The sequence below is a fragment of the Rhipicephalus sanguineus genome, chromosome 10, assembly GCF_013339695.2.
Source record: "Rhipicephalus sanguineus isolate Rsan-2018 chromosome 10, BIME_Rsan_1.4, whole genome shotgun sequence".
In the NCBI taxonomy this organism is placed as follows: Eukaryota; Metazoa; Arthropoda; class Arachnida; order Ixodida; family Ixodidae; genus Rhipicephalus; species Rhipicephalus sanguineus.
In genome coordinates this window covers 81,250,581-81,275,815 of record NC_051185.1, presented here as the reverse complement: position 1 = coordinate 81,275,815, position 25,235 = coordinate 81,250,581, and the positions used below count along the sequence as shown (strand labels likewise).

At 48.2% G+C, this 25,235-nt stretch overlaps 1 protein-coding gene across 1 annotated transcript in view; it reads right to left on the bottom strand.

Moving 5' to 3' along the window:
- The window catches only part of LOC119406965 (uncharacterized), a 31,441-nt gene extending 14,848 nt beyond the window's left edge, over positions 1–16,593 (bottom strand). The window contains exons 1-4 of the mRNA XM_037673781.1: positions 16,378–16,593; positions 8,480–8,616; positions 8,341–8,408; positions 2,206–2,292 (exon numbers count right to left, since the gene is read on the bottom strand). Of these exons, the coding sequence (XP_037529709.1) occupies positions 2,206–2,292; positions 8,341–8,408; positions 8,480–8,616; positions 16,378–16,494 (409 nt within the window). The 5' untranslated portion in view covers positions 16,495–16,593. The remainder of the gene's footprint in view (positions 1–2,205; positions 2,293–8,340; positions 8,409–8,479; positions 8,617–16,377) is intronic.
- Positions 16,594–25,235: the final 8,642 nt, after the last annotated feature.

The following is a 25,235-nucleotide window of genomic DNA, read 5'->3' as shown; positions in this document are numbered from 1 at the left end:
CACACTAAAGATGAACAACGCATAAAGCGCGGCTATGAAAAACGAACACACGGACACACAGGACAAGCATTCCGCTACCTCCAGCTGCCATCGTGGCGTCACTTGTCTGATTAGATAATGTCTCGACCAATAGACACTGTCTAGTGGTCGAACAAGAACCTGCCTGCAAGCAAGTGCGCGCGCTCCCCGGTCTTTCGTCTCACACGATGAGAAGGAGCACTAGGAGACGTAGAGAGGCGAGCAGACGAACGGAGCCTACCGAAGGAAAGAGCGAAAGGAGCTAGGTACACACTTCGATTACCAAATGCCCGTAAGTCCCCTTGGGTTCGCCGTGGACTTCTGCACAACCGCAACGGCACAACTAAATTTCGACCTCTGAGTGGCTTCACCATCAGATTTGCAGTAAAGCCTAGCTTAACGAAACACTGTAATAATAATAATATCCGGGGTTTTACGCCCCAAAACCACGATATGATTATGAGAGACGCCGTAGTGGAGGGCTCCGGAAATTTCGACCATCTGGTGTTCTTTAACGTGCACCTAAGTCTAAGTACACGGGCCTCTACCATTTCGCCTCCACCGAAATGCGACCGCCGCGGCCGGGATCGAACCCGCGACCTTCGGGTCAGTAGCCGAGCACCGTAACCGCTATGCCACCGCGGCGGACAACGAAACACTGTGTGCATAGCTTTTGCAAGACCAACTAAACGTACCTGCCGCGTCTAATACCTAGATTTACAAGCGTTAAACCTCAGCCAATTTTACATTACGGTAGATGTACGTATTCTTCACGTATCTAACCCATTTATACTTGCACCTGTGAAATATTGTCGCGTTTGTCATCTCTGTATTTTTCAGTAAGTGTGGCTGTACTTCACACGTACCTTTGCTCAAACTCTATTATTCATTAGTGAGTTCACAGAATATGACATCCGAACAGCAGAAGGTGTGCATATATCTGTCTGCATGAGAATGAGTGGGCCAGTATTTACTGCTTACACTGTGTGAGTGATATGCCGACATCGTTGCTCTACGTCAACTAATATTAATAGAAAAACAATACGTGGCATCGCAAGTAGCCGTGGGGAATGCGACGGCTGTTCTGCACAAACGTTATCCGTTGTAAACTTGTATGCATGCTAAAACATAACTTACAGCCAACAATGTTCTCTATGAATCAGTAAGAGCAGCAATTCTTTGTCCGAAGTAAAAGCGAAAAACCGAAGTAACCTATTCGGTAATGTCATTCGAGGAGATTAAATTTTCAAATATAGTTCTCCACTAACATCCGTACTCACAGTAATATGTTTTATTTAAACCACCGAAAGCTTGTCTCCCGACGTAATGTAAGCTAATGCCTATTCAGCTATTAGTAAACGAGGCACTGTGTAAAATGTGAGTGGAATATTTTGCAGCGTATTTTGATTAGCGTTGTCATCAGATTTGTGACCACGAAAGCATGGAGATCGCATCGGTGTTGCGTTAGTGGGAAGCGAAATGCCGAAGTGGTGCGGTAGAATCTGTGGTGTTGAGCACTGCCGAAGTATTGCTTTTAGATGCGAAGTATCTTAAGGCGGAGCTCAATCCGGTGGTGGTGGTGTGCGGCGTGACCACCCTTACTACGCATGCGCATACCCTCCCCACACACCTCCTCTCCCCTTCCCCTCACCATTCCCCCTGTCATCTACCCCCTCTCCCCTTTCCTCTCTGCACTCACCCTCTCCCCTTCCCCACTTCCCCTCTCCCCTCCCCCTTTCAACTCTTCCTCTGAAACGCGGCCTAGACATGCCGAAATTCTCTCCTGCGCAACGCCGCGATGAGCTCGAGCGCATGCGCGTCCCCTCCACTTCTCTCTCCTTTCCTACGCTGCCTCCCTCTCACCCGCCTGTCGACCGCGTTCTCCGCGCGCCCTGTGAGAATTAACGGCCAGGCTAGATGGAAGATACGACGCGCGTAGCGTCCTTCATCGCGTTCCACGACGCGAGGTCGTAGCATGCCCAACGAACGCCAACGGAACGCGATCATGCAAGTGATCCGGCTTCGCATCGGGTCATGGTCCCCTTTAGCGGGAGATGGTGTAATTTTTTCAAACCTCGTGGTTCGCATAGGTGGCATCAACTTAGCGAAACGCATTGTCTGCTCGTTGAATAAGAGCGTATTGATCAGCGGTAGTTGTGACACTGAGAAAGAAAAGAATACACATACCTCGTCCTACTGGACCGATCTTCAGGACACCACAGGATGAATCCGGAGCCTCATATATCAATGTTTCACGAAATAGAGCTTGCAAACCTGAAATTTGCAAGCACATCTATAGTTGTGTCAAACACTTTTGGGGTCTGTAGATATTATCATCAGGCGCTCTACACCAAAAGTGTGCAGGGTTTTGCGGCTGCATCTAGCCCTGAACCCTTTAGAGATGAGGCCAAGACCCAAAGAGATACATTTTACTGGTCCAAGCCTTGGCCGCAACTGCCCGCTGCCAGCGGCTGCCGCGTGACACGAGCGCACATGCGATTGTCGTTTTCTTCTACGCGCTCACATCCGCCGAGCGCCCCCATACTGCTCCCTCCCCTCGGAAAAAAGTGAGCGAGAAGTACGCGGGCCACTTCACGAGGGTAGCGCGCGCAAGTGTCCTGTCCTGGCTATCTTTGGCCACGGCGGACTGCACGTGGCACACACGACCACATGCCGGCGCTGTCCGCCCACAACTCTCTGTGGGACCTCATGGGCTGCCAGTCACGGAACTGCTTACGCGCGCAGCACATGCAACTCTGCTGCCGCCCGAAGACGGAGGCGCACCGGACTCGCTCAGGTTGACGACCACGGTCGTCAGCATGACCACGGTCGAGAGCATGATGGAACGCCGAGGCTCCTGGTGCAGCACCGGTCCCAGCGAGTCATAAGCCGTTGTCGTTGTCGTATGTCGTTGCCGTTGTAGCCCTCCAGACCATTCACGTGCGGGTGGCGGCTACTCCTCCAGGTAGTAGTCGTTGAACGCCAGTGACCTTGGCAGCGACGGCAGCGCGACGTCCCCAACGAAGCCCCGACTGCATATGCCTCCGGTGCGCACGCCTCCCTCGCTGATGTTGCGATGCGGGTCAGGCACGCTGGTGCAATTCCGCACGTGCGCGGCAGGTTCCACCTCGAGTGGATCCACCTGTTCTGCCGTTCGTCTCCCGGGATCCCAGCAGCTGGGTTACCGCTTTCAACCTGGATTGTTGTTTATCCGCTTGTTGCTGTCTTGCCTCAAGCTCCTCCATCAGCCGCTTGTTCTCGATCTCAGCCGAGGCCAGCACCTGGTTCAGCTTTGCAAGCTCTTCCTGCATGGTCTCTAGTTCAGCGTCACTCCTCTTCAGACCGTGCTTGAGGATTGTCTCACAGTCCGACGCCAGATTGAGCTGCTTCTCTAGCTCGGAGACCTTTGCCAACAAAGTCCTCTGGCCCTCCTCGAGCCCCTGGATCTGCTCCTGGTTCTCCTTGCACTCTGCCTCCTTTTGGTTCAGTTTCAAAATTAATGTCGGCGCTTGACTGGCCTCTCGGTCGCGGTCCTGTTGGGCCTGGGCGAGCTGCGCACGGCGAACAGTCGCTTGCCTCCGTAGCTCGTCCAGCTGGGAGTCCTGGAGTGCGCGTTGCCGCTGCAGCTCTTCTTCATGGCTGCGCCGCATGTTTGCCAGTTGAGTGTCCCGCTCCAGAAATTGCTCCTCAAACTTGGCACACTGCTGCTGCTGATCCTTGAGGCGCTGCTGAGCATCTGCAAGCAGCCTCTCCATGCGACTGTACTCCAGCGAGTCCTCGGCCACCTTCCAGTCCATGTTCAAGATCTGAGCTTCAAGGGTCTGGATTTTGTCACTCTAGGATGTCTTGGCCTCGAAGAAATGTTGCCGCGACTCGTCCAGCTGCTTTTCGAGCTGTTCCTCCAGAGTACGGACCTTGTTCCTCAGGCCAGAAATGTGGCAGTCCTTTTCATTAATCATGGTGGTGGCCTTCGCTTTGTAGACGTCGTGCTCCTCCTTGAGACCATCATGTGCATGTGTCAAGTTTGACAACTCACGTTCCAGCTGGCAGATGCGGGTAGCATGCTGCGATGTGTCCTGCCTGAGACGATCTACCTCAGCTTCAAGGGCAGCCTTGTCCCTCTCGAGGTAACGAGTGCGGACCACCTCGGTGCCGGACTCCGATTCGTCTAGTGTTAGTCTCGTGTCCCTGTGCTTCCGGTTCCTCCTCTTATTTCTCGTCTTCTTCCTTTTCTTCACGGCCGCCGCATTGTCGTCATCCTGGGACTTCCTGACCTCTGCTTCAATGTCGTCGCAGTCCCCGGCCGTGTCCCCAGAAATCGCGTCGTCCACCGCCGTGTTCGCCTCACCGTTCCTGGACGCTGCACCCTCGCTGGCGGACGATGCATCGCCATCGCGTCGCTGGTCGTCCCGCGGTGCCGGCCCGCCGCATGAGCCCGCACGAGCCTCGATGCCGACCTCGTCAGCGCACGCATCGTCGCCGCCTTCGTCGTCGGCCCCAGGTATCACCTCGCCGCACGAGCGCGCCACAGCCTCCATGGCCTGCGCGGGCAGCGGGACGCCGAGGTAAGCGCCGAGGTGCTCGAGGGCGATGATGGCACGCCGCTGCTCATCGGGGGTCATTTGCCCGGAAAGGCAGAGGCGCATGAGGGTCTCCACCGCCTGAAGTAGGAGGACCAGGTCGTAGACCCCGTAGGCGGCCATATCCATGAACGCCCGCTTCAGCGCCCATAGCTCCTCGAAGGCGATATCGCCGTGCAGGAGTCAGGAGGCCGAAGTCAGGAGCTGGTGGGATCCGGCGTACGTTGATCGGGCAGAACATGTCGGGGCGCGGTCCTTCCCGTTGGGTGCCAGATGTAGGGTTTTGCGGCTGCGGTTAGCCCTGAACCCTTAAGATATGAGGCCGAGACACAAAGGGGCACATCTTTACTGCATCAAGCCTCGGCCGCAACTGCCCGCTACCAGCGGCTGCCGCGTGACACGAGCGCATATGCGATCGTCGTTTTCTTCTACGCGCTCACAGCCGCCGAGCGCCCCCATAAGTGAAAACCTTTTTCCAGGCAATCTCTGAAGCATTTCGCCTTGTGCCAGCAGCATTGATTTTATAACCTGATTTATGACGCGAGGTTTGACTTCACCGTCTCTGTCAAGGCGATTAACGGCGGTTAACGTTTGTTTCGTAATAAACCCTGTAGCGCTTCTGTCCTAATGGCCAGGTTTCTCCTCGTATCTAGCGTACGTCTTACTGCGAGCTGAGCTATCTCTTTTCAGTGTATGTCTATTTAGGCTTGCCTGAGCCGTATATTCCCAGTTTCTAAAAGGTCTGAAGTCGACAACGCTCCTTGTAGAAGGTGCTTGAGGAGGTGACCGTGGTTCCCGAAGCATTTTATAAAATCTGTGTTTCTAACCACTGTAATTCCAAGCCTAACTCCTGCGCTAGGAAAATAGGACTTGAAGACACTACAGAGCGTTTTGAAGTAACAGACGCTGGCTTAGAACAAGCATGGTTAAGAAATACGTGAAAATATAGTGAGAAAACAGCGAAACAGCTACGTCGCCATGTCCAGTAGTGTTCTGACCTATCGCTGCAAGATAGAGTAGCTAAAATTACCACGTCGACAGCAGTTATGAGGTACAATATTGTTGCGTGGTAGCGACGGTGAACAAAGCGGCGTTCACACTGGCATAGGAGGGACTGTTTACTGGGTGAGCCTGCTCCCACAAAACTAAGTAATTTGTTCTCTGAGTGTAACATTTCAACATACATCATGATCTGGTCAACATAAAAAAAAACACAGTAGAGTTTATTTGTGTATAGAGTGACTTTCTTTGCGATGCCATGTTTTTGTTGAGTAGCGCTTTACACCCAACGTTACGACGCAATGGACACGGAGTTAATTATGACAACCAGGGTTTTATTATCCCGCACATAGGCATAACCACACGTCTGCTCTTGCATTTTGCCGAAATGCAATTCACTTAATCTAGCCCCTATAGCAAACCTCGCCCTCGTGCTCGAAAGGTCTACACCGTAGCTACTAATATGTGATGGCGGATATATTTTCACTTGTGTACATAACAACATCTTCGGAATATTGTTGTGGTCAGAGTTCCACTTTTATTTTACTCTGAAATGCAACTTTAACGTATATTTATGTGGTTGAAATTTGTGAGAGACATTGTCTTTGCTAGCTGCAACAAGCGCATATGGGATTCTATAAGAATTTGTCTACTAAAATAGAGATTATATAGCGCAAATGACATCCGCAAACGTGCATTGCAATTTTCTAATCAAAAATACCATGTTCAAGATTAAGGAAGTTTCTTCGTTTTTATTGCTATTATTGAACCAAACATTTTGCTCGTGCTTTCTCGCTAAAGCATACCTTTTTTGTATAAATTCCAAATATTTCAATGGGAGGTACATAATTTTTGAAAAGGAGATAACTTGTATGATAAATTTGTGTGTACACACAGGCATTGTGTACAAAATGTCATCGGCTAAACAGCATAGAACAAATTTCAAATCAATTTTAAAGTTCCTGTCGCTGCAGGCGAAGCGTCCCACCTCATGACATCGACAGCAGCTTGTTTTTAATGCAAACAACCAACAACCACCTGTATCACCAGTTTGTGACGACTGCCATGCTCCTTGCGACCGCTCCTTCCTAGCAGACCTTTTCAGCGTAAACAGAGAGCAGCTTCTATATGGACTTGCACGGGGGTACAATGGCTGACGTTCTTGCCTCGGCAGTGGGCTTGGGGAGGTCGCACATATTTCCAACGTACCAAAGGAGATTAGGTACCCAGGGAGTCTTCGTTTAACAAAGTTATGAACGTATTGATCATGTCCAGGCGGTTTTGTGAGCTGACGTCGGCATCTATGTTTACATCAGAACCCCGTTGGTTCTCACCTTACTCGGCGCTCTCTGAAACCGAAGCTACGACTGGGGGATATAAAATGTATCCAGATATTAACCATCGCGCGGTTGAGGAAACGAGGTTTCCATTCGTGATAAGTGGGTCGCTAGGTACTCATTGTCACAGCAAAAAAAAAGCATGTAAAGTATTTGTGGCAGGAATGCTTTAAAAACAAACGGGCAAAAGAAACTGCAGCGTGAGAGCGTTCGCTGTTTTTGCTGTGAACGTTTTCGAAAAATACTGCGCATTGGTATGTGAGTAAATGAGTTCTTTAAACTAAAATATCAAGGTTACAATTCCCCACCTTATCAAGCAAGCACAAATATCACAATTTTAGCGTATGACGTTGAAATAGCACAGACGTCTATGCAGATTAAATTACTCTAAATTTAACCTTGTTTTCGAAAGCGCCTTCTTCTGGCATTGTGAAGTCTTTGCATACGTATCACTTTTCTGTAGGTAGAATGTTGTGTCATTCATTCCTGCTTCTATAACAAAAGCGACATCAACCCTTTCGCAGTCTTTTGCCAACCACTCCAGAACTGTGGTACATAAACAGGAAACCTAATGACGTTTACCTATATGAAAAGTAAACCTCAATAATATGAATGAGCGGTTTTAACTGCTGTCTTATGAGACCTATTAAAAAGCAGAAAAACACCGAATAAAATAGATTCTGAATTGACGAAAACAAATTTATATAAATGCAAGCGGCTCTCCAACAAACAAATAGACGCTATAGAGGTCAACGGGACACTAAAGCGAATAACTGAATAAGATTAGATTGACGAATTAAACACTGAAAACTATGTTGTCGCTAATTTCATCCTCGTAGGTTGATTAATAGGATAAAAGATTCAGGTCAAAGTTACATTTTTAAACATCGCGCGGAAATTTCTGCACGTGATGTCACTCATTTGAAAATGTTTTATTCGTATTTCGGCCACACAGACTCAACGAACTTGTCTGAGACTTGGCATTCTAAGTATCTGACCCCTTCACAGGACAATTACTGCATATTTACAATTAGAAACTACGTAGGCACTAGCAGATGCCGTCGAAATTCATGACGTCACACGATTGGGGTGGAAAGCTCAACGTGTCGTCACCGCCTGCATTTTTTGGCGTATTTTCCAGCTTACCAAGTGTCTCATCGTGGTAAAGGGTGGTGATTTTTGTACTGTGAAGGAGCAATTTACTAATTCGAGAATATTTTTTTGCTCAGTAGTGTCCCTTTAGCTTCATTTCTGAAAGACAACTTTGATTTAAGCTGAATAGGAAATATCCCAGCAGATGTTTGTTGTTGTAAACTATTGCAGGCAACTAGTACCGTCATGGAGGCAGGACGCTCTTGCAGTAATTGCGTAGGAAAGTTAGTGATGAGTGCCTATATGGGTTGTACCTAGGGTACGGACATCCATCATATCTGTGTGTCGTGGATCGATGTCGCCGCGCAGTTGCATGGTAGTCCTGTCAAATGGAAAAATAAAAGTTCATTTGAATACATCAATAGGCCAAGAAAGAAAAAACAAGCAACATACCTTTGCCTACTGATCAAAATAGTTCTGTTGAAGAAAACGGTCAGTGGTTCTATAGTAACCATTTGGTCATACTGGCAGCGGATCCTAGTTGATTTGGATGTTCTGTACGTCCATATCGGCTCTAGGCAGTTCATAAACTGAATAAAAAGTGCACAAGAAAACAGTGCTCGTATTTATCATAATCCTATACACTTCACACGCTACCTATTATTCAGGTAGAGTATCAAAGAAATGCAAGTTAGGCTAGCGAAGTGATTTGCTTTTTAGCAAAAACAAATGCTAATACATGACACAAATAAATGAAACTTGCGGCATAAGAGCTCCCCCCATAATTATCGTTCTTCGTGCCATGTGAGCTCTGTTTTCGCTTGCACGATATTTTAAATGTGTTCGTGGTTCTAATGGTTTACGCGGAACCGCGGAAGCACTCGTTATGTCTTAGTGTGTGAGGCCGAAATGATACTCTTCATCGAAATGCTCTATTGCTAGGGGTCCGTGGATATTATTCCAAAAAAGCAATTGAACATTCACGTTCGAATTGAGCAAGGCACAGTTCAGCACCTTTTATGAGGGCATGTGAAATGTTTATTGGTGTTTTAAGGCACCGTCCACTCACCAGAGGGAGCTGAGTTGCACGCTGTTGCACGTCCCAAGTTCGCTGACATTGGCCGCTAGGGGCACGCAGAAAAAAGAGACGCGCACTCGTCTTCCTTCGAGCCCGGCTATGGTGGCTAGCATAGCCTGGCCGCAGTGCACCCACTCATGCAGGGGGGGGGGGGGGAGACGCGCACATGTCGTTCCATTTTGTCCGAGCCCGTCTCAATATTGCTTTTCTTATCCGCTGGCTACGCGGTTTGGCACCGCAGCCACACTGGAAAACTCCACCGCATGGTGCCTATAGCACCGTTTGACGCAGATGAAGCCACGTTGACGCATAGCGCCACATCTCTATCCCAACGACTAATGCCCATGATCATGATTTAACCGTTGTGGTACGTGAAGTTGTTAACGTATAGCTGAACACAGCATATGCTGAATCCCGCGCAAAAATGGCATAGACAAGTAAATAGTAAATATTCGTACTCGATATGCACTAATTCAGAGAGAAGCGCCAAGGTGTGCGCTCCCGAGTAGTAGTGTAACCTACGCCTGTTCCCATCCATATACCACACAGCGCTTCATGAACGCGAGAAGCAGAGTGCGTTGCTTGAGCCGCGAACGCGCGAAGGCGTTCCGCTTGCGACGGCGTGTGTCTCGCTCCACCAAGGCGCGACATTGCCGCATCGACACCGTTGCCTTTCTGCGGTGCTTATTGCAGCAGTTTTTAGATGCGAAGCAGCTTTTGCGCTGGGCTTTGTCCGTAGTACCATTGGCGACCGTCCGCTTTCTAAGACCTGCCATAGCCATCTGTAACATATTGACCGCGTGCTCGCGCCAAGAAGTCTTCGTCGTCTTGTTCTTCGATCGCCTTGATGATGATACGTGCAGAGTGCGCCCTCGCGCCAAGGAGAAGTCTTCTTCGTCTTGTTCTTCGACCGCCTTGATGATACGTGCAGAGCACTTTGGGGCCCGGGCTGCCATATGCTGTCCTAGCTTGGTGTAACGCAGACAAAACCACGTGTGCTGGCACACGCTAGCGCGTTTGGGCCTGTGTAAGGAGCTGGGTAAGACGCCGTGGCCACTCGCACTTACACTATCTCAGGAATCATGCGATGGCGTCGGCGAACGAGATCCTGCAGACGCGCGATGAACCAACACGTTGTCTCCTAGTCAGAACGCGCTGGCACACGCTAGCGCGTTCGGGCCTGTGTAAGAGGCTGGGAAAGACGCTGTGGCCTCTCCCCCTTACACTCTCTCAGCAATGACGTGATGGCGTCGGGGAACGAGATTCTGCAGACGCGCGATGAACCCGCGTGGCGTGCTCCAACAAGAGTTCAGGACGAGTAACAGCAGCACCAACTACAGTGAATTCATGGTGTGCTCCACATGCAAGGACGCGTTAGCGCCGGGCAAGGTGCCCGTGACGAACGGAACAAGTCGACCCATGCGCTCCTTCGCATCCCCACATGGTTCCCTTTCGTGGCAGATGGTGAAACGTTTAGATGCGAAGCACCTTATGGCCGAGTTTAATACGGTAGTGTGCGTCCGGACAACCCTTACTGCGCATGCGCAAACCCTCTCCAGACACCTCCTCTCTCCTCCCCACCTTCCTCTCCTCTCCCTCTCCACACCCCTCCGTCTCTCGCGCGCCTGTCGACCGCGTTCCCCGCTCGCCCTGTGAGAATTAACGGCCAGGCTAGATTGAAGACACGACGCGCGTAGCGTTCCTCTTCGCGTTCCACGACACTTTCACGGGATGGATGCAGCTTACGGCGCGGGGCTTCGCCGAAGCTTAAGATCCTGGCGAGCCAGCTCCTAAAAAAATTACACCATCTCCCGCTCAAGCGAACCATCTCCACGCTGCTTCGCATCCACGCATGCTTTCCTTTAGCGGGAGATGGTGCAATTTTTTTTAGTCGGTGCTATCGCACTCGAAGCAGTAGGCGGCAGAGAAACACCGTTGGTGCTGTGGAAGCAGCGCTATTGCAGCGAGCCATCACACGCTAACAGGACGCGAAAGACAAGGCACATAGCTGCGTCGTCAGCGGACCGAATCACCGCATACGCACCGAAAACCTCGGTTGTGCTCAAAGTGCCGAAGCGCTCCCTGTTCGCGCTCGTGAGCGTCATAATGCAGTGCTTCACTTCACCTTCCGAGACGGAGACACCGTACCGCGCCAAGCAAGAGCACTGCAAGAGGGATGTGGGAGAGATTTAAGGCGCGTTTTACAGTGAAATCTGTTATGAGATCATTTCACCGGCCGTTTTTGGCGCCGTAGTTGTCCGCCGCCGCCGCCGCCGGTGTCCGTAACCAGTATCGCTCGAAATAAGAAAAAAAAAACGAAATAAGAAAAAAATTCCAGGATGGGACGAGGTTCGAACCTGGGCCCTCTGCGTGGGAGCCCAGTATTCAACCTCTGAGCCATGCCGGTGCTTGAAACTGTTTTGCAAAATGGTCCTATACAGGCTTCATGTCGGGAAGGAACCACGTTAGCATATGCAATATAGCGTGGTAGAAGAGTAAAATAAGCACCAAGCGTCGCACAACGCGAATTCTGTAACCAGGCGTCACACAATGCGAATTGCGCAACGAGTAGGTTGTTGAATGCTTCCAACCCATTACAAAGGGTTCTGCCTTTATTCTTCGTCGTCATCAGGCACAGCATCAACAAAGTGCGCATAATGCCTTGCATGCGTTTAGCAGGTACCACGGCTCTCCCTAGAATGACGAAAATGGCACAGTGCCTGCTGCCCTACTTCTCAAAAATTACAATGTTTTATAGCGTAGTGGGTTCCTCGCAAGTGCACTTGTAATGGTTGGCAAGGAAGCCCATAAGCGCATGATCCATTTCCTCGGGGTCTCAGTAAAATTACAATGATTTATAGCGTAGTGGGTTCCTCGCAAGTGCACTTGTATTGGTTGCCAAGGAAGCCCATAAGCGCATGATCCATTTCTTCGGGGTCTCAGTAAAGTTCTTCGCCCCCCCCCCATCTCTCTCCCACGTCAACGTATGTTATACAGCATGACGGGAGAGCGAAATAGCGACCGGGCGTCACCCAATGCAAATTACATAACTGGTGGGCCGTTTAAAGCTTCCAACCCATTACAAAGGGCTGAGCCATAATTCTTCATCGTCATCAGTCGTCGCGTCAACAAAGTGCACATAATGCCCTACAGACGTGTAGCTGGTGCCTCGCTTCTCCGCAGAATGACGAATAATGGCTTAGTAGGTGCTTACCAACTTCACAAAATTGTGATCTATGGCGTAGTGGGTGCCTTGCTAGTGTGCTTGTATTAGTAGCCCCGAGAGAGCTTACAACGGGCTCTAGAAATACCGCTCTTCCAGCTTTCGCTGTGACTGTGCTGTGGTTTCAGCACAGGCCTGGCTCTTTTTGAAGCCTCGTACATGTGCGCCGTTGGCCCAGTGGCAAGAGCACCCGGCACCTGTCGTGGCGGACCGAGAGCTCGTGGGTTCTACTCCCGGCTCATCCGAATTCATGAAACATTTTGTTCTAGTTGTCTGCGTCACCTGTATTTCACTGACGTATTTCCGTCACTGAAATACGTCAGTGCCTTGAGCTTTCCTTCACACCTTGAGCTTTCCGTCATGAAATACGTCAGTGAAATCTTGGTTGACCCTTGCATAAAATGCGTTTCTGTTAATAAAAAAAAAGAAACGAGACGTCATGCTACCGGTGGGTAAGCGTTAGGACAGCGTGAATGAGACATTCGAATTACTCTTTCGGATGTTCCGAGTGAAAACAAACCTCTTGGTCACCATTACAGGCCGGTTCCTCGGCCGGCGAACGCTGAAGTTTCCCGCCTTTATCGCGTTGATGACGAAGACGATGCCGCTGTCGTTGCGTATACTGATCGCAGTGTTAGAGGCGCCACAATTCATACCGCTCTTTTGTGGCCAATAATAGCAAAGGCTGGCCAGACATGCGCGTATGTAGCGGATGCCACACCATTGGCCATCTTGCCGAGTTTGCCGCAATACGTCATGTTCGGCTGCGCTGCTTCCTTGCCTTCAAGGTGATTATATTAGCAGCTCAACATTCGAACTGGCTTGACAGAAGCTATCCACGATGTACGCAGACTGTATCGGTCTCTCTCTATCACTCTCGGATAGCATTAGCCATCTTGCTGCCTCCAAAGCTGTATGCATGCGTGTTCAGTGGGTGCTTCCGACCGCTTTGCCTGAGCTTGTTCAAGCTGATTTGGCAACCCTCCCACAAATTACACTCCACCCCCTTCAGCGTTTTCCTGAAGACGCTTACGGAACGAGCTCCGGGAAAAGAAATCCTTCGACGTACTTCGGGAGCTCTTATACCTCCGTGTGGGTAAGACCTCCATGGTGGTTTAACCCACCAAGAGGAGGTTACGCTGTGGAGGCTTCGCGTCGGGGTTGCCCTTACCTCACCTGTGGCCACGGCCCGGTATTACCGTGGCCCATATGGCACATTGTGCCCATTTTGTGACGCCCCAATCCGCGATATGACTTGGACCCACTCGCTGTGGTCTTGTAAGCCCTACAGTTAAGCCGTATTTTCCATCTCCGTGCAACTGGCCTCAGGCTGGACAGACAACCCGACCTCGGCCGCTGGATTGACGGACCTTTCCATCGTTCACTGTTACACTTTATACATGAAACAAATTTGTATGCGCATGTTTGATACCGTTCATTACTGTGGCTAAGTGCAGGCTTTCAATTATAAAAGAAAATTAGCTCAATTCGCGGCTCAACTCACAATTACCGTGCACACCTTGAGTGCTGCGTACGCGGACGAGGTCAAGCTTCCCAATGTGATAACCTAGCAATATTGGGAATCTTTTTACAAAAAAGCTTTAAGGAAATTTCCAACTTAACTGATTTTCAGGAATTATTACTCTGAGCGAAAATTGTTTCAGACGTAAATAGTGTCAAATGGTGTGTACGCCTGGCACTAAAGTTGCAATACAGTTGATTTTCGCACACGTTTAGTCGGAAATTTAACACTCAGATGGTCCTGTGAAAAAGAGGCTATCATGTGCATTTCCTAACAGCATTCAAATTCTACAATTCAGAAAGTGCTATCATATTACTTTTTTTAAGCGAGAAAATTGTTTTTGAAATTCTGTTCTGCCGGTCTATTCGCTTGTGCATTTTAGTCTATGTAGCAAGCAATTCTAGCGGTAAGTTCTACCTGTGCGTCCGCGAGGATTGCCACAAAACATTTACACAAAATAATCAGCTTTGAGCGTGCCTATTTACAGCCTTTACTGGCGAATCTTAGATTGAATAAAAGAGAAATGCTAACCCTACTAGAGTGCACTTAAGTGAATGGGACTGTCGAATGACGACCCGCAGAGCGTGCTTACTAGCACCGGGAAGGGACACCGATGTGTGCAACCCTCCGTTACCTGTGCTAAAATCTAGACTTTGGATGAATAGCACGATTAATAAAAGCGCATTTCGATGAAACTTGGCGGATAAGTTGCACTTATTGACCAACACATGGTCATTGGTTAAGCATGGTCCCTTAAATACGATTGTGTTAGTTCATAAGTGCAATTTACACCTTGTTTTCTAGAAAGCCATAACGTTCAAGAAAATGTTCCAAAATACAGGTTACATGCAAAAATGATTAAGAAAAGCCATTGCTGTAAGCTGCTGCGCGACTCACGATATAGCGTGGAATTTCATAGCAGAGAGAACTTCTTGGTTGGCAGGCTTTTGGGAGAGACAGGTATTGATTGTCGAGGGAGACAATCTATACTATCAATGGGAGACATTCGCCCAGACGAATGTCTCCGACGCACCACACGAGCGCCCAAAACCCTGTGTGCGTCTCACCTCCCTGGCGGGCTTAGCCATGTAGAGCCTGTGGTGCTTCAGAGACTTAGCGCTCGGGTGGCGCTTACATCAGCAGTGACCGCCTACTGCCCGCCACACTACCGCGCAGCGTACGGAACCACATGTCCATCTTGTGGCACTTCTATAACGGATGTGGACGTGACACTTGTAAAGTGAAGTGGACGGGATACACTTGCTGTGGCCGTGCCCGGGTCTACAGCAAGCACGCCTTCGCTACCTGAGATCAACCAGCCACCATCCCGGTCTCCACCTGGACTTACAAGGGTGGCCACAAGCACAATTACTACGATCCTTATAAGACTTTATGCGCGAAATGAACTTGTTTGGGTAGTGCTATGTAAATATGTTATGAATAAGGGCAGTATTTCAAATAAAACAACTCACATGGACCCTTATGCAGACACCAAAGACGATGCGAATGCGGGAGCCATCTTCCGCAGGTGGTTCCTGCGCTGCCACCCTCCGAAAGCTTTCTGCGCCTAATGTGGTTTTGCATTGCCTCCAGGATCGGAGGCACCTCACCTGGTTTTGCACAGCCCACCGTTGACCTAAGATTATGTAATGACGTCCTCATGTGATCACGTTATAATGACGTCCCAAACTTTGGCCATCTGAGGCGTCATGATGACGTCATATGGGGATGTGAACACGTGATGATATTTGCAGTCACTTGTGTGGGCGCCGACGGGAGACGCCGACACTGGACGCCGGTCAATTTCCTCGTTTCATGAGGCACCTAAAGCTTTTGCCTTAAAAAGGAAATGCAACCGTGGTGGCCGGAATCGAAGCCGCGGCTTTGAGGTGAGCAGCCGAGATCCGCAACTACTGTAGTAATGAGGCGGACGAATTTCGACATTAGACGTTGCGACAGGTGTTTGGATAACGAAAGGAGTTTCCGCTTCACTCAAATCGCGTGGCCTGCTTTGGTTTCATACGCCTTATAAACATTACCATCTTCAAAGCGTACACTCTAATCTCAAAGGCACAGGTTTTTATTACCGGTGATGGCAGCCACATTACAATAAGGGCACGATGCAAGAGCAACCGCTTGATTCAGGTCGTCAAAACTAATCCAGAGACCAGGACAATATCACGCCTCCCAAATATATTATGGTTTCGGCACGTAAAGCCGAGCAGTTTGTCATTTCAATGTACGCTTCTTTTTAATATTCTCTCCTGCCGTATCTTCTGAATTAACGGGCTATTCATGTCGTGAAGGCTATGCTCTCAGAATGGTTGGTCATGTCTAAGAATAAGGTGCGGCATATCATTCATTTATTCAGAAAATTGTATGATTTCTGACCAGTAATCATTGATAACCGGCAAACGACAACGACATAAATGTGTGAAAAAAAAGTACTCGGTAACTTCACGAAACAGGCGATTACTTAAGCCAACGTTCGATCGAACGTTCTAATAAAACCGAAAATAATTACATACCTGCTTGATTCGGTAGACATGCCGACGACGTATCGGGAAGCAGCTGCGCGTTGTGTTTGTATTCGTCTTACCGACCACAAAAAGAAGAAGAGTGATAACAAAAACATGCTTGCGCATCGTTCTGCAGTATGTAGCTCTGCACTAAACTGGGTGCATAGATATATTCAAAGTTTCCAATCAAGCCTGGGGCATTCAACGTCCGCAGTCTATTGCTCTTCCGTTCTGAAGCAATGGGGTGGGACAAGGAAACTGGTAGTGTTATTATACAAGCTTATTTTGTGTCTGCCTATACGGATACTATAACCATTGCACAATGAGAGGTATGGACAATGAAGTGTGCCAACCTCTCAGGTCAGCATTCTGGAGATGACATCTTCAAAAATACATAAATTTCGCTTTGTTCGGGTTTGATCGAATACGTAAGAAGTGACTGCATAAAGAAGTTTGACCATGGATACCACTGGACAGCGTCAATGGCATTTTATTGTGTCGTACGCTGCGCTCTAAGGAATTGTGAGGCTGTTGCCGCTACATCGACGAAATTGATAGCACGCCGACATGCTATGGTGGCAGCTGGACAGGTAAATTCACGGAAGTCTCAGCGCGGGATGAATTATGCCAGAGTCCTCGCAGATAATATGGATGGCGGTATCATCTGAAACACGCACTTCGTGGCGATTACAATCATTAAAATAATACCTAAAAGGCGATAACATTGCAACATAAACCTTGATTAGTTAGCTAGCAGGTAGGCGGTGCAGATTGTCTCGAGGGTCTGACGGAAGACGACCTGTAGCAGGCGATTGAACACATGGTACATTCAATGTAGATGATTCAGAAGGACACGCGTTATACAGTCCACAAGAACAAAGAAAATCTATATGGCACCATACACGACAAGTTTTGTCAGACAAGTCATACGTTATTGCCGCTTCCACCCTATATGCCCTACGTTTCATCAATACTCCTTCTTGGGCACATCGGTTCATTATGGAGCAATTAGTAGCGCAAACGGACACCCGCCAAAGAAAGAAGACACGTACACACAAGCACTCTACGCTGTTGCAGCAAGTTGAAACAAAGCTTTACACAACGAAAGCCAGGTCTGCCACACTGCCTTGAGTATTTGCCCCTCATCAAGCCTTTAGACAGAACTTGCCCAAGCTATCATCTTGCACTACACTTCCCAAACTGCTCGCACTTGCCATATGGTGAACCTTACATCGCAAGCCGTGACAGCCGCTCTTCGCGATAGTAATAATGCTGTATGATCCCCGATCTCCTTATATATAGTTTCCCGAAAAATTATGCTACGCTGAGTGCCGATACAGTATTTTATGACAGGGGCTCCTCACCACCACTGAAGTGTTTGCGGCCGTTTCTTCGAAGGATGCAAGATATCCTTGCGCGCTTGTTGCTTCAGGGAGGACAATCGGGGCTATTTCGCTTCGTTTCCGCAAACTCCCCCGATCTTCCGCACCCAATGCTATTATTTTTGTTCTCATCCCTGGTACCACGCCGGGATTCGGCTGAGCTTGGCCCGACGTTAGCAAACATTGGCATAAATAGTGGTACTACATTTGATTTTGGGATCTTGCTTCACCTGAATGTGTGGTGGCCCACTGTTGGAAGGAAATGAGTGGTCGATTGTTGGCAAATGTGGCTCTAGTGAACGTGGCGTTTTTGTTTTCTAAAAGAGGCACGTCCACTAACTAAAAGTGAAAAAAAAAACTTTGCTTTTTGCTACTAATAATAGAATTGGGCCTGCCCCAAAAAAGGTTCTGCCATTGTGCGCATGATGATGATGATGATGATGATGCAAACTTTATTGGGGTCCAGAGCATGTCCACAAAATACGTTATGTACCTTGCGGCGAAAATCCATATTGTCCCGTATCCTCGGTATTCAGGAGTAGAGTTTGCATTTCACTCCTACAGAGTGGAACATTTCATTTGGGCTCGAATCAGCTCGTAAAAGAAGCCTAAATCACAGTGAAAGAATGATGTAGCAATCTATTGCTACAAATATAACACCATCCTTGTGCTTTCGTTGGTGCCGTCCTTCATTGCATCGGTATAATGGCGATCACTAGACTTGTAGAGCGAGTGTTCCTTCCAGGCAAAAGTCACACCAATGTTGCCTGCCGGCAGTGTTTTCTTGTTCTTGGCATCTATTGAAAACCATCAATTATGCTTCAGCTCTTCTTCTTCACTCGTTTTATACCACGCCGTTTCGTATCACTTGGAATATATTGGTACAACATCTTAATTTCAGGTTGTATTCTATTTCAAGTGTATCATCTTGTAGCGAAATGACGACATCATACCGTAGGGCGAAACTGGAACCGAAATACTTAGAGGCAGAAAGAAGTAGGAAATTTGGCCTCCTACTATTTTTGAATCAAGTTTCGCCCTACAACATAATGCCGTTCAGTAAGTACCAACTCGCCCGAGAAAAACTAATTGCGCAGCGAAAGTGCGACAGCAATGCAACTAGGGCACAAGTGAAACATATTGGATGCGGCCATGCTGGTTGTTTTTGGTCAGATTCTTGACGCAGCGCTGATTTATTGGATCTGGCTTAGTTCGATTCAAACATGTGCAGGATTTGGCTCATTTTGCATTCGAAACTGCATTTCGAGTTCACGTTACAACCAAAAATTGATTCCGTTTTGATTCTGTTTTAGAAGTTACAAATACTTGGGCGCGCTTTACGCTCCCCTGAAATTTACCTCAGTTTTGGTTTCTGGATTTCGCTCTTTCAGACAAAAAACGCCACAACCATTTTCTATCTAACATATCCGCAATATTGGCAAAGACGGCTTCACCCACATTGTCTGTCATACGTATCACCTATATTGCATTAATATTGGCAGCATCTCTATTTTAACGCGATAGCGTTAGAGAGCTCGTGTCGCAGAAATTCCGACGTCGGTGTCGGGACCGTTGGTTGTGAGCGAAAAATCATCCGTGAGCGAAAAACCGAGAAAGGAAATGGACAACTATGTCCATCTAGCGGAAAACATATCAAGCCAATGCCGCCTTTCACGGCCGGGCTAGACCGCACGCGCGCGCTCGCTTGCGGTCTAGCCTTTCCAGGGGAGGCGTTGATCAAGCAAACAGCAAACGCTAGATAATGTGCTGCCATCTGTGAGGCATTGTGAGACTCTTCATGGCCTCCGAGATGGCAAGCGCGCGGTGTATATCTTGAAGGCCATGCGACTCTTGCTTTAGATCAAAAACCTGTATGTACCATTCTCGCGCGCGCGCGTGTGTGTGTAACAATACACATTCATAAGTATGCACTTAGTGGTTGAAGTGCGCACCAGGGGCCGGATTTCGCTATTGCGTTCAACTCTTTAAGGCGAAGCTTAAGGGTCCCCCAATTTTTTTTGCCAGTCTTACTGGTTGGCTCTTCCATCTTTCGTTTTTTTGCCAGTTTTGAACATCGGTTTTCCAACCTTTTCGTCGGCTGTGTCTGTGTCTTTCGGACGTTTTCCACTGGCTGTGTAATTTAGGACGTGCAATGTTTTGTGCGAATATAAATAAATGCACGATGTCCACGATACTGCCTTTAAGCAAGCAGAAAGGATATTCAGCGTAGAAAAGCTGAGGGCAAGGATAAGGATATTCTGTATATTTACGTATGGATAAGATACTGCAAGTTTTGCAAAGAATTACGCGCTTTATGTTCATCACTTGTTTGCAGATGGCAACCGCATATAAATGGCCTTATTTTATGGAACTTCGCCCTTATATTACAAATCGCGAAAAAGACGGCACTTACACACACACACACACACACACACGCACATACACACACGCACACACACACACACACACGCACACACACACACGCGCGCACACACACGCACGCACACACACACGCGCACACACACACACACACACACACAAACACACACACACACGTACTCACAAAATATCCCCTTGATAGCACTTGTTTTAGTTGTCAGTTTACCGATGGTTCAGAACGAAGTGAGTAAAAAGCAAAGTGGGATATAAAATGAGGAAATCAATGAACACCTGCACTTGAACACGGACTCAATGCAGCTGAGATCCATATGTACTTCGAACTGCCAGAAAATACCTGACATATTACTTTATAAAACAGTGACTGCGGGTAAAACTTGAAAGATTGCGGTAATTCCGAAACTAATAAAAAGCTGAGTGTCAAAAATTAAGCATTTCCTAGCTGAAAACGAGCGGTGAAAGGCAACTGGAAATTGTGCGTGCAACTAATACACGACAGCACGACACAAGAACAATTTAAAAGACGCACATACGTCGACAAATTAGGTAAGGGCGAGGGCTTAACCTACAGCGACGGGTACAATTAAGCCAATCGCACGTGTAATAACAATCTAAAAATCTAAAAAATATGTGCTTGTGCAGACACTAATGAATGCAGCACATACTACACTTAACAACTACACAAAATTGAACGTGCGATTAATAAATTAACGGCTTACTTGGCACGATACAAATTCAAATGTCCAGCGAACAGATTGGGAATTCTCAAAAACACGTTGGGGCTCATCTGTGGAGAGCTCGTCAGAAGTCTAAACCCTCAGATCCGAAGAAGCACAGGGTAGCCTCACTGTGTCCTCGCTGTAAAATCGCATTCTGTCTCGGTATCCGTGTCCCTTTTTTCCGATGACTACCGACTGACTGAGTCGAGAAATTCTTCAATATAGTTTGCTGAATCATAGAAATACAAGTATAATGTTTACTAGACTGCTATAAAAGCGGAGCCAACATTGCAACCACAGACGTTAATCTGATCTGACGTCTGTACCGCAGGAGTACATATGTAGGGTTTATCGCTTTCTTGTTAAATTAGACAGCCAGCACCAGAACCACAATGGACGTTGTACCGAAATTACGCCCACATAGGCTGTTTTTCCAACCAGTTTATAGACCTGGAGTGGCTCTGTGGTAGAATACCTGATTGCCACGCACAATGCTTGTGTTCGATTCCTGCTGTGGCCCTAATTTTTATTCTTTCCATTCGTCAGGTCAACGCTACCGATGCCGGTTTTTCTTCAAGCTCTCGCTGTGAAGTGACCAAAGTCTGTTCTCGCGGTTCCGGGGTAGATATAAACTGTCAATGACCTGTGGCGCATACCCGTACACCGCGGCCCGTGGTAAACGGGTATGTGTCACACGTATCTGGAGCAAAGGGTTTGACGACGTACGCGGCAGGATATTCACGTTATTCATGCCATGACCCTACAATCATATTCGTCAAATCCTCGTACCCTGCCATGCCAATTTTGCTGTGCACCAAGTTAAGGAGGCGATCATGAGAGCACCCAGACGTAGGCAGCTAGATAGATGGATAGATAGATATATATGTACATCGAAATGCTCAAAGTGCCAGAGGTTCACTAAGAATTGCTTCGCATTTAACAATTTTTTAGAATGCAACATCAGAGGCCCTCAGCCACCTTTATCGTGGAAAGCTATGTGGCCATAACTCTGTACACGTATGGAGCAGACTTTGCGCACCCCGTTCTAGTTGATCAGGGGTGGGGTGGCGGAGGGGGGGGGGCGGAGAGCGCTCCCCCCTCGTGCGCACGCCTATAGATCTCCCTCTGTCATTTCCCTCGTGTTCAGCGCTGGCATGTGCTCAGGTGTTGTATGTAGTCTATATAACACCCCGATATATTTGGTACTGCAAAAAAATTTCCTTTCATCGTTATTGTCTATCTATCTGTCTCGCCGCCTACCTCTTGAGGCTCTCGTGGTCCTATACTTAACATCGTATCTACCAAACTTGGCGTAGGAGGACGTGAGTGTTCGACGAACACAATTCGCAGGTCTTCACATTGTTAACATGACAACCCTATTGTGTACGTCATCGAATCATTTCCACCAATCACGAGCGGCACATAACCGCATATAAGTGATTCACAAACTATTACAGGTGCTTCACGAACTATATCAACCCAGACTTTGGAAATGGTAACGCATCAGCATGAAAGAACCAGTGTCGAAGAAAATGCAGTGTTGGCGTCGACGGCGTTGTCGATGAATGAAATATGCCAATGGAAGCGAGTACAAACCACAACTCGAGCCATAATCAAACCAAGGCCTTCTGCATGGCGGTCAACCATTCTACCTCAGAGCCAAGCCAGTGCTTTTAACTGCTTCAGAAGACTATATAGAAGCGTCATGTCAGCACAACCCCAACTCTGCTTCTTGTGTATAGTATCCGCTTTAATATTACGTAATAACATTACATATGCTGTGCCCAATGCTGCACGAATACGTCTATGACAGCTACTTCTCATGTACACATCATCGCACCGTAGCGCGCGCTTCCTGGCGATGAAACTGACGTTTCTGCTCTAACATGAGCCTCGACGTTACGTCCGACTATGATCTGGTGAGCCCACGATATGCACACAACTACACAACTTGCACAAAGACGCCGATACACCTCGTAATCTTTGGCTAAAAAAATTAAAAGACTGTGCACAGGCAATTTAAAACTGACGTTAAATTGACGTTAAAACTGACCCGCTGACTGCTTCGCAATAACTTGATTCCCAGAATGCGTGGGATATGCAGTATTTTTAGCTGTATTTCGCTTCTACATGTATTATTCGTGTAAGTTGCTCAATAGAACTTGTTCAGGTAGACACAAGCGGAATTCAGCGCACAAACATATGAAAAAAATGGAAAATGGTTGATGCAAAATGGAAATGGACAATGATTGATCTTACGCAGGCTCAAACCTTCGACGTGAGATCTTCTTTTTGTTCAGCGTCAACTGCATGACTTTGTCAACGAATGCAGTGTACATCACCGATACATGCTCAGGAGCGAAAAATGTAAATGTGGAAGGCAACAATATGACGGCGCATGTATTCGTACGATACCAAAACTAATGACTGTTGGGCATAGCCAATTGGTCGCTTTGCTCGGCTTGGGACATTGGCGTTTTATCTGCATTGCAAGTCCAAAACTGAAGTTTTGGCAATGACAAAACGTCACTTCGACGTCAAATATTTGGTGGCGGTCGCTGGGCAGATATTATGGCAAACGACACTGAGGCAAAATTGGGCGGCAGAAATGCTGACTAAACAGCAGGCCAGATACGCGGTAGCCGTAAGTGTGTGGTAATGGCTGAACACAGTGCCACCTTAAGATTCCTAAATCGAGAAATTCGGATTCGCGACAAGACCCACCGCAATATACTCCGCTACTAGGCACCTGCACCAGGGAAGCATAATGACAGAGCCACAGATGAAGTGGTGTACACCAACACTTAATGTTAATGCAATCTCGCGTCCGAAGTTTACTCAGTAATCGATGTCGACGTAGTATACGAAAGCTTCCTTCTCACTGCGAGTGAACTAGCATCTGAGGAGCGACTGGATTCGCTGGTATTTGTTTCAACACTTTTTACTGAAAACAAGGACTAGAGGAAGGTAAGAGAGTAGCAAAAAAAGTCACAGTTTTGCCGCAACGCCGAAGCAATGAATGCGATAGCAACAAATTGGAATCTAACGCGAATAACGGAGAGCAGCTCGAAATTGTCAGAGCGTCGCTCGAGCCCAAAGGACGCACGAAAAGAACGCACACAGGACGAGCGCTAACTATCATGCGTCCCAGCTCTATACTTGAAGCGCACTGCTGAAACATAGCGCAGGACGCACGAAACGAACGAACACACACAGGACGAGCGCGAACTAAATGTCGCAGTTGTTACTTATTTCTGTTTGAAGAGCGCGCTCCTTTCGCAAACGCGGCTGCTGTAGCGAGCGATGTGACCTTTTTACTCTCTGTGACTTCAGCGCGGACATCGCGAGGAAAGCAGAAGACATACAACGCCCCGCTCCACCCCCGCCCGCCCCCTTCTTTCCTCGAGATAAGCGCACGAAGGGGACCACGCCCTGGAGGGTGAAGATCGGCGTTCGCAGGGCGGGTCGACGACCTTTAAAGCGCGCCCTGCGCGCTATTCGCGCCACCCAGCTGGTGAGTAGGAAAGCACGCTGAAATAAATGGTGTATATAAATAGCTCGCCGTTAGCATGCTAAAAGACCGTGGCTTAGCCGTGTACCGCCGCGCGTTTCTATATATATATATATATATATATATATATATATATATATATATATATATATATATATATATTGTAAGCACATTTATCGTACTTCATCGTTCTCACTTGTACATAACCATCATCATCGCCATTGGGTTGGTTGCTGTTCTGAGCCGAGGCAGACATCGCGGAATAAACGCTGCTGCTGGCCCTGCCTGGTGAAGTCTTCCTGCGTCTTTCAGAGTGGTGGAGGTGGGTCAAGATCCCGACGTCCTCCTACGTTCGTGTCCCACCTGGAGCTACGATCCGGTCGCCGCTTGCGCCCGGCCACCCCCACAGCTATGCAGACAACGGAACCAACACCTAGCCCTAACCCTACCGCGCCGATGCCTGCGGCTGCCCTCCCTTCGTCCACTGTCACCAGCCCTCAGCGCGAACCACCCGTATTCGCTGGTCTCCGCGGTGACGACGTCGAGGACTGGCTCGACCTTTACGACCGTGTGGGTTCAGCCAATCGGTGGACCGAAGCGGAGAAATTGAGCTATCTCCCATTCTACCTGACCGGCGTTGCCAAAACGTGGTATTTCAACCACGAAACTGACTTCGTCGATTGGTTGACCTTTGCCACCAAGCTGCGACAAATCTTCGGATGCTCGTCAGGTCGTTCCGAAACCGCCAAACAGAAGCTGGCTACGCGGGTTCAACTTTCACACGAGACATACACTTCATATATCGAGGATGTTTTGGCCCTCTGTCGCCGTGCGAACAGCGATATGACGGAAGCCGAG